The following is a 16,607-nucleotide window of genomic DNA, read 5'->3' as shown; positions in this document are numbered from 1 at the left end:
ATAATAATAATAATAATAATAATAATAATAATAATAATAATAATAATAATAATAATAATAATAATAATAATAATAATAGTAAAGTTGGAAGGGACCTTGAAGGTCATCTAGTCCAACCCCCTGCTCAGGCAGGAAACCCTATACCATTTCGGACAAATGGCTGTCCAGTCTCTTCTTAAAAACTTCCAGTGTTGGAGCGATCATTTCCTTCTCCTCCTACATCCAGGGAACCACCAGGGTAGATATTAAATTGGATGGAGCAAAAAGGGAGAAAAGGACGACGAGCAGTTCTTTTCCCCCTTCGTGCTTTGCAATTAGCCCCCCAGATACAAGTAACATTTTGCGGGAGACGCTTTAAAGCCATTTGGAAACTAAACCCTTTGTGCTCGAAGCCACGCATTCTCTCGTATATCGTGTCTGCTCGTGCCTTACGAGGGCCGCATCCCTTTTAACCCTTTTTCCCTCCCTTCCAGCCGTCGCAAACCACGCACATGGGGCACGCGAGGCTGGACAACCGGAAGAGGCGGATAACGCCGCGGCGACTGTAACTCTTGGTCGCGCCCAGGCGGATGTCGGAAGCGGCCTCCGGGACCGTTCCTTCCGTTTCCGGGTGGCGGGCTGAGTCACTCTGTAGTCTCTTCTTCGCTGCTCGCTGGCTATTTGGCTTCTCTTCCGTGCCTGTCAGCGACCGGCCTTTCTCTCTCTCGCGCTCGCCTTCCTTCCTCGCCGGGATGCCGCTGGAAAACCTGGAAGAGGAGGGCCTCCCTAAGAACCCCGACCTCCGGATCGCCCAGCTCCGCTTCCTGCTGAGCCTGCAGCCGCAAAGCCCGGACCCCGCCGTGCGCCAGGAGCTCATGGCCGCCATCCGTCAGCACGGTAAGAAAACGGGGGAGACCGGCGTTTGGCTTCCTGGAGGTTTTGCCCGCTCGCGTCCATTTAGGGCAGGGGTAGGCAACCTTGGCTCTTTTATGACTCGTGGACTTCAACTCCCAGAATTCCTGAGCCAGCATGGCTGGCTCAGGAATTCTGGGAGTTGAAGTCCACGAGTCATAAAAGAGCCAAGCTTGCCTACCCCTGATTTAGGGCAACCTTTGGCGATCCAAAGGCCAGAATGAACAAGGGGGAAACCCCTCTTTAAGTAAACCTCAAAGAGAAGCTTAAAAGTTTCTTAAAGATCAAAAGGATGGATTTGTGGCACACCTTTCGCAGTTTGGAAAGCCTCTGGCTTAATCCCTTGCTGAGTAAGGGGGAGTGGGGAGATTTCTGTACATGCTCAGAGGTATGGGAAGTTGTGCTACGTGGAAACGTCGCTCCCCGGGAACTATCTTCTATCTAGTCTCTCTGCTTGAACCCATCTATCCCACGAGTGGAAATGGACCGCCCTTCTCTGCTGCCAAACCTGCCATTCTGTGTCTCAGAATTGTACCTGCTAGTTTTGGTCTCTCTGGGATCATAAGGAACAAACTGCGTCCTTATTCTGTGTAACATGGCTTTGGGTGCTTGGAAAAAAAATGTAACCACCTATCTCCCCCCTTGGCTTTTCTTAATGTTGCCTCAGTCTTTTCTGTTAAGACCTCGGTTTCCAGTCCCCTCAACATCCTTACTGCCTTTCCTGCACTTGGCTTCTCTGAGTCCTTCTGCAAATGCAATGCCAAGAACTGGATGTAAGATAAGACAACCGTCATTGTCATTTATTTCTGTGAACACACTGGCACACATTAAAAAATGAAATTCTGATGCCCGCTCTCAAAAGAAGATACACACACACACACACACACACAAACACACATAGGCACACACACATATATACATACATATACACATACACACACACACACATATATATATACACACACACATCTACATGTATATGTATGCACATGTAGGTGTGTATATATACACACACGTACATGTGCATACATATATGTGTATGTGTGTATATATATATGTATATATATGTATATATACATTACATATGTGTGTATGTATACACATGTACAGTATATCTATGCACATGTACATGTGTGTGCATATATATGTGTATGCACACCTGTACATGTCCATACATATACATATGTGTGTATATATGCATAATATATATGTATACTATATACCAGTATTTATGTATATGATACTGGAGATGGGGTCTGAACAGGGCAAAGTAAAATGGCTGCTTTCCAGGATAGGGAAAATATACTTCTGCTATAGATACTTAAGGGCAATCATCGTCTTAGTAGCCATGTCACACTGCTGATGGTTATTCAGCTTGTATTCAGATAGGTAATTCCCGGAACGTTTGTGCAGATGCTATGACCAGGGCATGTAGAGCTCTCATTCTGTTCTTGAGCACTTTTCCCCCCCTTACAGGCATGGTTTTGCATTTATTTTTTTAAGTGCATTATTTTATTTTCAACACATTGCTAGCGTTTTGACTTTTGTCTTTGGTTTTTAGATCCAATTTTATTCCTTACCTCATTGTTTTTCTTCATAAGAAGATGCATGAATACTTATATACCAGTTTCCCTTCTGACTACCTTTTGGCAATAAATATCAGCATGATTTATTACATTAATTTCCTCACTCTGCAGCTGTTGAATGCCTATTGCTCAGATTTATGTATTGCAGCAAATAGTTCATATAATTATCTCCTCTGTTTTTGAGTTCATTGCTTTCTTTTCCTTGGCATTTATCATGTGCTCTTCCACACCGTCATCTTGAGGAAACTATTGTGTGTATATTCCTTTGCTCTTATTATTTAGTTCACTTTCTTCATGAATTGTCCTCTTGATGACATGCATGGTGACACAAAAGAAATCTTTTTTTAATTTTGTGAGGGTGTCTCCCTGCTTTACACATGCAATAAGAGGTAATAGAAAAACTTCAAGTTGTTAGATGTACCTCCAGGGAGTACTTTTTATCCCTTGGAAAAAGCAAGCTTACGGAGTCTCTAGTCACAATCACACAGATTTGAAGCATCTCAGGCTAATCAGGGCTTTCCACTGGCCCTTTCTGGCAACCGTATGCAGCTGGATACAATGCTTACTTCATTTCCTTTTTGTTTGTTTTTGTTACTCTCGTTCTCCTTGAGGATATGATTTTTTTTTATCGTATCTTTTCTGGTGATTCTCTTCTCAGATATGGCCCCATATTATGAAAGCCTCTGCAAATCCCTTGACTGGCCGGTAGAGACAGATTTGTTGAATAAGATGAAGAAAGCCAATGAGGAAGAGCTGAAACGCCTGGAGGATGAATTGGAGGATGCAGAGAAGAACCTGGGAGAAAGCGAAATCCGTGATGCCATGATGGCCAAAGCTGAGTATCTCTGCCGAATTGGCGACAAGGTAAGTTGAAGTGTTCAGATTTCACAAATTGCCTAATGATTGAAACCCGGGTTTTCCTTTAGTGATATCCATATTGGAAATAAGCATTAACTGCCTTGAAACTGAGGGCCGTGCCTGGCTTTTGAATGTTATGCTGGGGCCACAGTCCAAAAAACGAATAGAACAAAACCTACACTTGATTTGTTTTACATTTAGTTAAAGTTAGTAGGATTAGTCTCTAATCCTATATTTCATGATTTTCTTCAGCCACATTAAAAAAAATTACAATTTAGTACTATTGCTTAGTAGTTTCTGGGAATCCCACTCACTATATCTAATACCAAACAACTTGTTTATAATGGTTTCAGAAGCTGCTATTATATATGGAAGCGATAACAGTATGTTATAAAATACAATAAAATGACTTTGGGTTATATTAGGAAGTTCAGTGAAAATGCTATGTGTCAGATAGTATCTTCTCACAGATTCTCATTGGATTGCTGAGTTATTCTGAAAGGCTATAGATTCCCTACCTCTTTGCTTAAGAGTTTTGTTTCAGAGGAAATACTTGTTATACTATGTGGAGGGAATTGGCTGGTAACCTGATACTCGTAATTTAGCTAACTAGACCCAAAATACATATATTTTGTCTTCCTTTTAACTAGATTGTTACTTTAAATGTCAGGTTTGGAGGAATTTGGACACCTTCTGGTATTAAATAAAGTGAAAATGTAGTAATAAGTAAAGCTTGATGATAGTTATGTATGGATTTTTTTTTCTTTTAACCTCATTCCTGTGGGTGAAGAAAGAGAGACCGTTAATGCTATTTCAATGGGAAGTGAACAAAATTTGAACGATATGCCTGGGATGCTTTAAATTGGATTCCTGCACTGAGGAAGGGATTGCGGTCTTTAACCTAAGTAATCCATCCTACTCTGTGATTGTGAGATGTTGCAGAAACACCTGCTGCAGTTCCCAGGTCACAGTCTAGTTGGCTTCCTAAGCTGGTATATGACTTTCAACTGGGCTCAAAAACCCACTTGTTTTCTTGTTCTAGCTACTGAACCTTCTTGTCTTTCAAGTCCACTCTGCTCGCCTAGTGTTTTCTTACTGTACACTCTAGAGAAGGAAACTTTTGCCTGCTTTACAGTTAAGGGCACAGGTAGTAATTTTTGTTGTGTAGCTCTGTACCTTCCTTTTGGGTTTTCTGAAATGGGTAGGGGATAATTCTAGTAACATGAACGACTGGAAATTTGACCTTTTATTCAAAACATAAGCATAAAGATTGAATTGGGAAAATTGTTCTTTTTAATTTGAGGGGATAGTGTTGATCAATTACAATTCAAGCAGTGAGCGATACCTCTATGACAGTATAAGACAGGGGTGTCAAACTGCCAGCCCGCGGGCCGGATGCATCATGGCGAAACCCTGCTCAACCCATTGCCAGCAATGGAAAAAAAGTCACGATACGTCACATGTCACGTGACATTGCGAGTTTGACACCCCTGGTATAAAACATGTTTGGTGCCCCTAGGACAAGTTGCATTTGAGCCCTGGTGGCACAATGGTTAGAATGCAGTATTGCAGGCTAATACTGCCAACTGCCAGCAGTTTGATTCTCACTGGCTCAAGGTTGACTCAGCCTTCCATCTTTCCAAGGTCGGTAAAACGAGGACCCAGATTGTTGGGAGACAATAGGCTGACTCTGTAAACCGCTTAGAGAGGGCTGTAAAAGCTCTGTGAAGCGGTATGTAAGTCTAAGTGCTATTGCTGTATGTAGTTATGCCCATTTTTCTTGTCTGTCCTTACCGTGTTTTCTTTAGGAAGCTGCTCTAACTGCCTTTCGGAAGACATATGACAAAACTGTTGCTCTAGGACATCGTCTGGACATTGTCTTCTACTTGTTGCGAATCGGCTTGTTTTATATGGACAATGACCTTATTACACGGAACACTGAAAAGGCCAAAAGGTATCGTTTCTCTTAGAATGAGAGAATCTGGAGAAGCTCTTATCTAGGGCATCTCAACATAATTGTAAGGTCGTCTGATTGCAAGCGAATGAGCCTTTATGTCACACAAAGGCTGACCTTCAGAAATGCCAAATCAGTGAAAAAAAACGTCAGAAATGCTGAAAAATGCAATTTATCATTTAAAAATTAAGATTTTTTGGGGGGGGGGAATGAAATCTAGTATAGGATGATTAGGAAGGGCAGCTTTACTTTTAAAAACTGAAATGCGTCTTGTATCTGAAGAATGTTATTTTGTGGGTTTATTAGGGTTTGTTCATTTTTAATTAAACATAACGAGTAGCAGACATGTACAACCTGCTCATACGTAATTAGGTTATTTTAAAATATTCATAAAGTGGTGTACTCTTTGGACGGTTGTTAATTTTTTCATTAATAATGCCTCTACCCCATTTTTTCCTACAGGTAAATCCTTGACTTACGATCATAACTGAGCCTAAAGTTTTGGTCGTAATTTGTGATGATCACACGATCTCGTCCAATTTTATGCCTTTTTTTTTTTGCAACAGTTGTTAAGTGAACTCAGCAAGCATTAAGCGAACCCATTGTTCACTATAGATCTTTTTTTTTTTTTGCTGGAAACCAGAAGTAAACAGCGGTTTCTGGGGGGGGAAAAGTAAATCGGGGTCACATGACCATTGGACACTGCAAAGGGGCATAAATGCACACTAGCTGCTGAGTGCCCAAAATGTGATTGTCTTACTGGGGGTAGGATAGGGGCAAACTCCAGAACTTTGAATCCGGGTTATAAGTCCCTTTTTTAGGGAGGTCTATTGTAATTTCGGTTGCTAAGCGACTGGTTGTAAATTGAGGATTACTTGTATTCTGGAAACAGCTTTGAAAAACTACTTTTAACTCCGATTGCTTGTGTGGTGTGCCATTATAGCTGACAGGTCATCCTTTGGTTGGCAGGCGTAGCAGAAATAGGTTGCTTTATTCCCCTTCCTTAAAAGCTTCCTTAAAAACCCCTTCCTTAAAAGCACTTTCTTCTCACAGCAGCCTGTGAGAAGAAAGTGCTTCAACTGGGACAGGGGTGGGGAAACCTTGGCTCTTTTATGACTCGTGGACTTCAACTCCCAGAATTCCTGAGCCAGCCATGCTGAGGGGAAAGGGAGAGGTTTCCAGCTCAGGAATTCTGGGAGTTGAAGTCCACACGTCATAAAAGAGCCAAGGTTGCCCACCCCTGAACTGGGAGCTTGTTACTGAGCGAATAACCATAACCTTCACTCTTGAGTAGAAGCAAAAGAGTTACGTGTCAGAATGCACAGATTATAGACGTGTCATGTTTCCTGCAGCAGAATTGTGTTTTCTGTCTTTACGACCACAATTGAGCGCCAATTTTCTTTTGCTAAGTGAGACATGGGTTAGCTGAGTTTTGCCCCATTTTTACGACCTTTCTTGCCAGAGATGTCAAGCCAATCACCGCAGCTGTTAAGTTAGTAACACGGTTGGTCAAGTGAATCTGCCCCCCCGACTTTGGTTTGTTAGAAGGTCGCAAAAGGGGATCACATGCCCCCCCCAAGACAGTTCAACCGTTGTAAATATGAGTTGGTTGCCGAGCCTCTGAATTTTGGATCACCTGATGGGCACGCTGCAACGGTCCTATGTGTGAAAAAAAGTCATGTCATTTTTTTTCCCCAGTGCCGTTGTAACTTTGAATGGTCACTAAATGAACTGTTGTAAGTCGAGGACTACCTGTATTTATTTACTCAGTATTTCAGATGTAATGTGGGCTGCAGATTTAAAGGGGGTGTTTCTGTTTTCTTTGAAAGTCTTATAGAAGAAGGAGGAGACTGGGATCGGCGGAATCGGCTCAAAGTCTACCAAGGCCTTTACTGTGTGGCCATTCGGGACTTCAAGCAGGCAGCCGAACTCTTCCTGGATACCGTCTCAACATTTACATCTTACGAACTTATGGATTACAAAACCTTTGTCACATACACAGTTTACGTCAGCATGATTGCATTAGAAAGGCCGGACCTAAGAGAGAAGGTAGGGCAAACTGTTAGTTAAACAGCGGTTCTCAACCTATGGGTCGCGACCCCATTTGGGGTCGATCGACCATTTCACGGTCGCCAAGCAAGGCTGTCCGCCATTTTTTTTCCCCTTTTCCGGCGGGTGCCTTACCTCCCTTGAGCTGGGCCAGCTGGTGGTCGGCCTGCTCGGTCTCTGCTGCTTGCCAGCTACGCCTCGGCCGGCGCAGGGGGCAGAACGCATGCGCGGTGCTCACGGACAGGGAAAGTCCTCGACTTACGACCAGTTGGGTAGTCCTCGACTTACAACCGGTTTAGTCCTCGACTTATGACCGGTTTAGTCCTCGACTTACGGCGGCATTAAAAAGGTTGAGAACCACTGTGTTAGTAGCATAGAGAAGCCGCGAAGCTTGTGTTCCCTTATGGCTCTGCTCTGATTTCTGCTCCTTTTTTTTTTTTTTTTCTCCTTTGACCTGCTTTAGGTTATCAAAGGAGCTGAGATTCTGGAAGTGTTGCACAGTTTACCCAAAGTGCGGCAGTATCTTTTTTCACTCTACGAATGTCGGTATTCGGTTTTCTTCCAGTCGCTGGGTAAGAAATAGTTTAGCTTTCTGCTTTCCTGTGAATTCCCAAAGGGGCGTGAACACTTAAATCTATGGCAGGGGGTCTTCAGACTTGGCCCTTTTATGACTCGTGGACTTCAACTCCCAGAATTCCTCAGCCAGCAATGAAGAATACGGGAGATTGTTGGCACATTTAGTACACTACCAGCACTTCCCAGCTCCTTTAATGTTGCTCAAAGCTTATTGACAGCCTCTCAGATCAGTTTTCCTTTTTTTCATCGGTTTGGGGGGGGGATATCCACTTTTTTGGTAATGTCAATTGTGCTATATTTTCCCCACTTAATGCTATCTTCACTGTGTTCCATGTTACCGTATATCCAGTGCCTTGGAAAAATTTTTCAACCCTTCTCCTGACTGATGATACCTTCCAACAGTGGGATCCATTTGTAAGCTCTTTTTAGAAAAATCGTAGTAGGCCAGCTAAACTTTATATGGGCTTGATCAGAATCACTTTAATGGATGGCATCGTCAGTTTGGACGTGATTGGTTAATTCTGAGGACAGCCACATCCCTACTTATAAGAGGGTGTGCACACATATGCAATCACGTTATTCCTGGCTGGCTCAGGAATTCTGGGAGTTGAAGTCCACGAGTCATAAAAGAGCCAAGGTTGCCTACCCCTGTCCTAGGAGAAATAATCCTTGAGGGGTTACATTAAATCATATTTGCATGCAACTACTTCTGTAAGGCATTTCCACCTTTGCACGCTGTCTTTCTGTGTCTTTCAGCCAGTGTAGAACAAGAGATGAAGAAAGATTGGCTGTTTGCACCACATTATCGTTACTATGTTCGGGAAATGAGAATCCACGCCTACAGTCAGCTTCTAGAATCTTACCGGTCACTCACACTTGGTTACATGGCAGATGCTTTTGGAGTCTGTGTAGAGTTCATAGATCAGTAAGTATCATTTAAAAATATTCACCTCTGCATTTTTGTGATATGTCCAGGTTGAAATGGAAGATGGCAATCAATTTATATATTTATTTTTTATAATCACACGTGCTTAATATTTTATCAGCAACATATTGTCTGGGTTCCAACATTTAACTTAATACATATTAAGTTCCTCTCTACCTCATTTTTCTAGCCAATGATAAAAAGTATCCCATGTTCTAAAATAAACTGAATCTTTTTTCTCTTTCATTTTCAATGTCAATCTATCCATTTCTACACACTGCACAAGATTTTTTAAAATTAACTCTTCATTTGTTGGTAAATCTTCATTTTTCCAATGTTGAGCGAATACAATTCTTGCCGCAGTTAATATATGTAAAATTAAATATATACACTCTTTCTCATAATTTCCTACAATTATGCCTAACAAAAATAATTCTGGCTTAAAATCGATATGTTTTTTTAATCATTTTCTCTAACCATGTATGTATTCTTAANAGCTCTGCTCTGATTTCTGCTCCTTTTTTTTTTTTTTTCTCCTTTGACCTGCTTTAGGTTATCAAAGGAGCTGAGATTCTGGAAGTATTGCACAGTTTACCCAAAGTGCGGCAGTATCTTTTTTCACTCTACGAATGTCGGTATTCGGTTTTCTTCCAGTCGCTGGGTAAGAAATAGTTTAGCTTTCTGCTTTTCTGTGAATTCCTAAAGGGGCGTGAACACTTAAATCTATTGCAGGGGGGTCTTCAAACTTGGCCCTTTTATGACTTGTGGACTTCAACTCCCAGAATTCCTCAGCCAGCAATGAAGAATACGGGAGATTGTTGACACATTTAGTACACTACCAGCACTTCCCAGCTCCTTTAATGTTGCTCAAAGCTTATTGACAGCCTCTCAGATCAGTTTTCTTTTTTTTCATTGATTTTTTTTGGGGGGGATATCCACTTTTTTGGTAATGTCAATTGTGCTATATTTTCCCCACTTAATGCTGACTATCTTCACTGTGTTCCATGTTATATCCAGTGCCTTGGAAAAAAATTTTCAACCCTTCTCCTGACTGATGATACCTTCCAACAGTGGGATCCATTTGTAAGCTCTTTTTAGAAAAATCGTAGTAGGCCAGCTAAACTTTATATGGGCTTGATCAGAATCACTTTAATGGATGGCATCGTCAGTTTGGACATGATTGGTTAAGGACAGCCACATCCCTACTTATAAGAGGGTGTGCACACATATGCAATCACATTATTGCAAATCTTATTTATTCTCTCCCCCCCCCAAAAAAAACACATTTCAGTTTTTTTTTCAATTGAATGGTACAATCTTATATGTTATATTAAAGTGGGAAAAATCGATTTATCTTGGTCTGATTTTTTTTACATCTCAAAAACCTGGCATTTTAACAGAGGAGTGTAGCTTTTTTATATATCCACTGTAGCTGTATCCTTTTGAAACTTTTGAAAGAGCAGAGGACAGCAGTCTTTTCAGGAAGTTGGCATGGTTTTATCTAGAACATTCAAACATCTACCAAGTGTCCCAGATCTCATGCAATAATAGAGAAATCACTTTAGGATTTTTTTTTAATCACTTAATATTATTTTCTAAAAGTTTAAAGGTCAGCAGGCACTGGTGAAGTTGCAGGTGTTGTATTACTAACCTTCAGTCTGAGAGTACAGAGAAGGATGCATTTTTCCTAGGACAGGGGTAGGCAACCTTGGCTCTTTTATGACTCGTGGACTGGCTCAGAAATTCTGGGACTTGAAGTCCACAAGTCATAAAAGAGCCAAGGAGAAATAATCCTTGGGGGTGGGTGGGTGTTACATTAAATCATATTTGCATGCAACTACTTCTGTAAGGCATTTCCACCTTTGCACGTTGTCTTTCTGTGTCTTTCAGCCAGTGTAGAACAAGAGATGAAGAAAGATTGGCTGTTTGCACCGCATTATCGTTACTATGTTCGGGAAATGAGAATCCACGCCTACAGTCAGCTTCTGGAATCTTACCGGTCACTCACACTTGGTTACATGGCAGATGCTTTTGGAGTCTGTGTAGAGTTCATAGATCAGTAAGTATCATTTAAAAATATTCACCTCTGCATTTTTGTGATATGTCCAGGTTGAAATGGAAGATGGCAATCAATTTATATATTTATTTTTTATAATCACACGTGCTTAATATTTTATCAGCAACATATTGTCTGGGTTCCAACATTTAACTTAATACATATTAAGTTCCTCTCTACCTCGTTTTTCTAGCCAATGATAAAAAGTATCCCATGTTCTAAAATAAACTGAATCTTTTTTCTCTTTCATTTTCAATGTCAATCTATCCATTTCTGCACACTCTTAAGATTTTTTTTAATTAACTCTTCATTTGTTGGTAAATCTTCATTTTTCCAATGTTGAGCGAATACAATTCTTGCCGCAGTTAATATATGTAAAATTAAATATATACACTCTTTCTCATAATTTCCTACAATTATGCCTAACAAAAATAATTCTGGCTTAAAATCGATATGTTTTTTTAATCATTTTCTCTAACCATGTATGTATTCTTAACCAGGATCTTTTGGCTTTAGAGCATGCCCACCAAAGATGGTAATAAGTGCCTGGTTTTTGTTTACTAAAGTTCTAAATAGTTACGGATTAATGTAATTTAGTTGAAGAGGTTCATAATGAAGATGCCGAGGTTACTTTCAGTGGTTGGATTCTGTCCATGGTGGAACCATGTGCTTCTTTTTATTGGTAGAGCCAGTCAGTGCCTGATGTCAGAATGTTGAATCATTTACAAAAGAAACCTGATTGAAATGTAACTTCATTAACAAGTTATAGAAGAGAGGAAAGACCTGTTTCATTTTTTGATGGCAGGACATTTCTTCTCTGTGGCTTTCATGTGACATACATTTTCATGGAGGCCAGGAATAGGAAGTTTCAACATGCGATTAATAAATATAGTGTCATCAGTGGAACACAAACCATGAAAAAATAAAATAAAAGTAGTAAGGATTGGGCATTAGCTAATGGATAGGGTAATCCAGAAATGTAACTGTTTAGGACACGGGTGTCAAGCTCGCCGCATCACGTAATATCGTGACTTTTTCTGCCGGAGCTGGGGAGGGCACAGCCTCCACATGATGCAACCGGCCCACAGGCCAGCAGTTTTGAAAAGTATCTTTATGAAAGCTAGTAGCTACATGTTTAATCTAAGTTCATTGTGGCCAGTTAGATTTAAGAAGAGGAAATTTTTAAGATCTCCAGCAAATTATTTAAAATTCCGTTTCACTCAGTGGTGAGCAGCTCTTGATAGACCAACTCAGACTGCAGAAAGCTAATGGAGGTGGGAGTGGGGAGTTACGCTTTATGAATGGAAATAGAAGCGGTTTGCTTTCCTTAATTTGGGGCAAAAAAAATCAGGTAAATTGGCCATAAATCTTACATCCTTGCAATAACTATTTTTTAAATAGATTAGAAGCTAAACACTATAAAACAATGAAATAAATATATAGCCTAGGACAGTGGTGGCGAACCTATGGCACAGGTGCCAGAGGTGGCGCTCGGAGCCCTTTCTGTGGGCACACGTGCCGTTGCCCTAGCCTTGCTTCCCCCCGTGACACCCTCCTCACCAGCAGCCCTCCTGGAGAAGGGTCGCCCCCGAGCATGACCCACGGGGAGCAGTGCAGTTAAGGACATGGCAGCCAGGCAGCGTAGACAAGACTCTGTCCTCACGCCCCATCACGCACAGTTGATGCTGCGGGGCGCGGGCAAAGGGAGTGGCTGCCATGGTGCTGCTGGGTGATCGGCGGGCCCTGGAGGTGGTGAGTGGCCCTGTAGGCAGGTGGGGTGGTGGTGGGACGGGGGCGGGACGGGTGGAGTGGGGACGGGCCCAGTTTTGGGGCACTCAGTCTCTAAAAGGTTCGCCATCACTGGCCTAGGAGATATTAAAAATATCTAAAATCATTATCGCGGTCAAAAGCTAAGGTGGTTTTGCAAAAAAGAAGAGTCCTAATAGCTCTCATCTGCTATTTTGTAAAGGCTGTAGTTGAAGCAGAAGCTAATCACCTCTTTGTAAGAAGATGAGTTTCAATTTGGGTTATGGGAAATCATCGCCAAGTTTTTTGTTTTTTAAAAAGAATGGTTTTCTACTGACTTTTGAGTGTGAGAGGGCTGTCCTAAAGACATAGCGGCTGTGGTGATGGATCTGTGATTTGTGTTCGTTGAAGGGAAGTGTTTCATTGTTCTCCAGAATAAAAAGTGCTATTAGAATCATAGAATTTTTAAGCTAACTAGGTAGGATATATAAGCTGATTTTCATTGATTTAAAGGTTTTAAAGGATTTGATAGCACTCACAGTTGTTGCAGAAAGAGAAGAGATAAAGTCATGAAAATTGTCTCCAACTCTATTACCATGTAGAGGAGGTTGCAAAGGGTGATAATCTAGATATCTTCAGCATACTAAGAATAGCAGGGGATTAACAAAACAGATAGGATCCTATTGTTTCACTGTTAACCAAAGCTATGAGGGGGTCTGCTGTAGCTCACGAGTCAGAAGACACTACTTGATAAATCTAGTAGCTCTAGAGCAGGGCTCTTCAAACTTGGCCAGGCACGCTGGCTGAGGAATTCTGGGAGTTGAAGTCCACAAGTCATAAAAGGGCCACGTTTGAAGACCCCTGCTCTAGAGAAAACTTACATACTTGTGGGAGAGAAAGGAATGTGTGTGAGACTAATCCACCTGAATATGGGATCTGAGATTACCTAGACCAGGGGTGTCAAACTGCTGGCCCGTGGGCCGGTTTCATCATACCGGAGCCGCGCCCACTCCATTGCTGGCAATGGCGAAAAAGCTCCGTGATGTCACGCAACGTCACGAGTTTGACATGCCTGACCTAGACAATCAGAAATGTCCTCTAAAATATTTGCAGTACAGTACCTTTTGTAGGATACAAGCAGAGGTGACCATCTATTCAAATTATAGCTTTTACAATATGTTGCATAGGAGATTGGTTTATTTGGTTAATCAAAGGCTATAGGAATGTATACAGCCCACTCTGAAGTTAATTGTTCTGGCTTCCTTTGAACTACTAGTCCCAGATCAGAGTGCTGTTTTACATTTTCAAGCTTTCATTGGTTAGCATCCTCCTATGGTTATCCAGTAAAGGGCCTGTTGGTATGTTCCTTGCTTATGAAAAACAAAATCGAGGTTAAAAGCCACTGTGGGTAAATCTTATTATAACATGCTGTTACATTTGTCACTGTGCTATGCATAACCAGTAGTGGTCAATGGAGCCCTTTATTTTTAAAAGGGTAGCTCACTACTGAACATTCACAGGTTAAGCAGCAAAAACTGAACAGGGACTCTGTGCTGCCACTAAGCAATTTTCATTCCCATGTGGTTTGCTAATTGCAGGTCTTATGTTTCAAAGCTATAAACAATCAGCAGAGCAGCATTTAATTACGCCCTAGCTGCAGCTTTGAGCATATTCTGACATGTCTTTGAGGAGGAAGAGAGACTGTTGACTGCACGGTATTAACATTGGCTGCACTAGGTCAACATGGCAGGCTTCCTCTCCTCCCAGTCTTTCTAGGAGGAAGAGGTAGGCTTTAGATGGGTCCTAAACCAGGGGTAGGCAACCTTGGCTCTTTTATGACTCGTGGACTTCAACTCCCAGAATTCCTGAGCCAGCCATGCTGAGGGGAAAGGGAGAGGTTTCCAAGCTGAGCCACGCTGGCTCAGGAATTCTGGGAGTTGAAGTCCACGAGTCATAAAAGAGCCAAGGTTGCCTGCCCCTGTCCTAAACTATCAGACACTTCAGCTGTGTGCTGCTATAAAGGGACTTTGCAGTGGGGTTGTTGAGATGGTGTCCTGAAATAATCAATCTAAGTATAATATACTGTACAAAAGGATCTTTTTCTTTTTTTGCCCCCCAAACAGGGAACTTTCAAGATTTATTGCTGCTGGGAGACTACATTGCAAAATAGACAAAGTCAATGAAATCGTAGAAACCAACAGGTATAGCTGTCAAGCTTCTTATTGAATATTGTTTAAGGAAGTGGAATTATTTGGACAGTAACAGTCATTATTAATAATTGTAATAGTAGCATTACAAGATTTGCCAATTGGAAGTTGCTGTCCTGCCAAATTGTGTTCTAAGGCAGGGGTCCCCAACCGTGGCAACTTTAAGACTCGTGGACTTCAACTCCCAGAATTCCTGAGCCAGCCAAGCTGGCTGAGGAATTCTGGGAGTTGAAGTCCACAAGTCTTAAAAGTTGCCAAGGTTGGGGACCTCTGTTCTAAGGTATACCTTCAGTTACTTTCTCATCTGGGCCAAACTTCAAATAAGCATATAGTTCCAAATTCCCTTGCCCTTTCTTAGTGTATCTTGCATGGGAAGTCTGATAATTGTAAAGAAAATGCTTTAGGGGAGTCTTATTCATAGATTTCTCTTATCACAGTTTGAAGGCCAGTTGGTGTTTGAAAAATCTCTCAATAAATTTTCTTCTTGTTTTCTTACTGTAGGCCTGACAGCAAAAACTGGCAGTACCAAGAAACCATCAAAAAAGGAGATTTGTTGTTAAACAGAGTGCAGAAGCTTTCCCGAGTAATTAACATGTGATTTTTAAAAGTAAAAAAAAAGGATTGCACCATTCAGTCAGAACTTTTCTGGAAGTAATTATCCCTATATTATATAATTTGTACTGTAGGTAAGAAAATGTAACCATGATGTAGTTAGGGCTTTTGCAGTCTATTTCATTGTGTAAACAACTGAACTGTATGAATATTCATGTTTTTCTGATCATTGTCATTAAATGTACAGTACGGTTGACTGTTTTGTTCTCGAGTTTATGGAGTTTAATTTAAAGCTTAGTATTTTTGTTAACCAGAGGCTGAGCTGTTTTGGCCTTTGTGTTTTGAGAATGCGAGTCTGATCTTTCGCAACTTTTCTTACAATGGAAGCAGGACCCAGCAGGGCACTTGTCTTCTTTGGCAAATTGGCAGGATTAGTAGATTGTTGTGTTATACTCCATTAATTTTTCAGATAAAGATACTGAAATTCACAGGCCTCATATAGCAACAATCATTTATTCAAGTCAACCTTATGCTAGGTGATAAAAGATATTTTATCTGTTCTCAAATATTTGCTTTATGGGATAAGCCCAAAATCTAACATGAGATTTTTTTTCCCCTTAGCCAATTTCATACCATATGTAATCTTAGGTATGTGCATTTTTTAATGATCTGCAACCCCATTTTTCATTATAATACCTTTTTGCAATAAAGATAAATCTTCTTTTGCTTCTTTTTGTGTTAAATACAACCATCATTATACTCCTAATTCCATATTGTTTATGAACATATGAAAAAACACAACTATTCTTTGTGATGCCACAACCCCTTTTTTTGGGGGGGGGGACTGGAATTACAGGTTTGCAAGGCCTTTCCTTATTGCTCAGGAGTCTTGGAGAAGTGTTTTAAGACTTGAGTAACTTCTAACATTGTGTAATCAAGTCTTGCTTCTCAAACTAAGAAGCTGCCAGAGACTTTTGGTATCACTTTTATTTGCATTCAAGGAAGCAGGCCAAGAACAGAACTAGGGTTATTGTCAGAGAATTATATTTATTGTATTTTTTTTACACCCACCTCTATTACTTTTATAAATAACCCAAGGTCGCACATGTACCTAATACTCCTTTCTCCTCCTGTTTTCTCCACCATAACAGTCCTGTGAGGTGGGTTGGGTTGAGAGAATGTGACTGGCCCAAGGTCACCCGGCCAG

At 41.1% G+C, this 16,607-nt stretch overlaps 1 protein-coding gene across 1 annotated transcript; it reads left to right on the top strand.

Annotated features, from left to right (window-relative positions):
* Positions 1-628: 628 nt before the first annotated feature.
* Positions 629-15,670, top strand: PSMD6 (proteasome 26S subunit, non-ATPase 6). The gene is made up of 8 exons (XM_015819396.1): positions 629-876; positions 3,136-3,341; positions 5,144-5,289; positions 7,119-7,338; positions 7,802-7,910; positions 8,671-8,839; positions 14,765-14,842; positions 15,350-15,670. The coding sequence occupies exons 1-8, from the start codon at positions 732-734 to the stop codon at positions 15,444-15,446; spliced, it is 1,170 nt and encodes a 389-aa protein (XP_015674882.1). The 5' UTR covers positions 629-731; the 3' UTR covers positions 15,447-15,670.
* Positions 15,671-16,607: the final 937 nt, after the last annotated feature.

Source organism: Protobothrops mucrosquamatus, unplaced genomic scaffold (genome assembly GCF_001527695.2).
Source record: "Protobothrops mucrosquamatus isolate PMUCROS unplaced genomic scaffold, P.Mucros_1.0 scaffold914, whole genome shotgun sequence".
Taxonomy (NCBI): domain Eukaryota; kingdom Metazoa; phylum Chordata; class Lepidosauria; order Squamata; family Viperidae; genus Protobothrops; species Protobothrops mucrosquamatus.
Note: the sequence above shows the minus strand (reverse complement) of the source record. Positions and strands in the feature narration are given on the sequence as shown.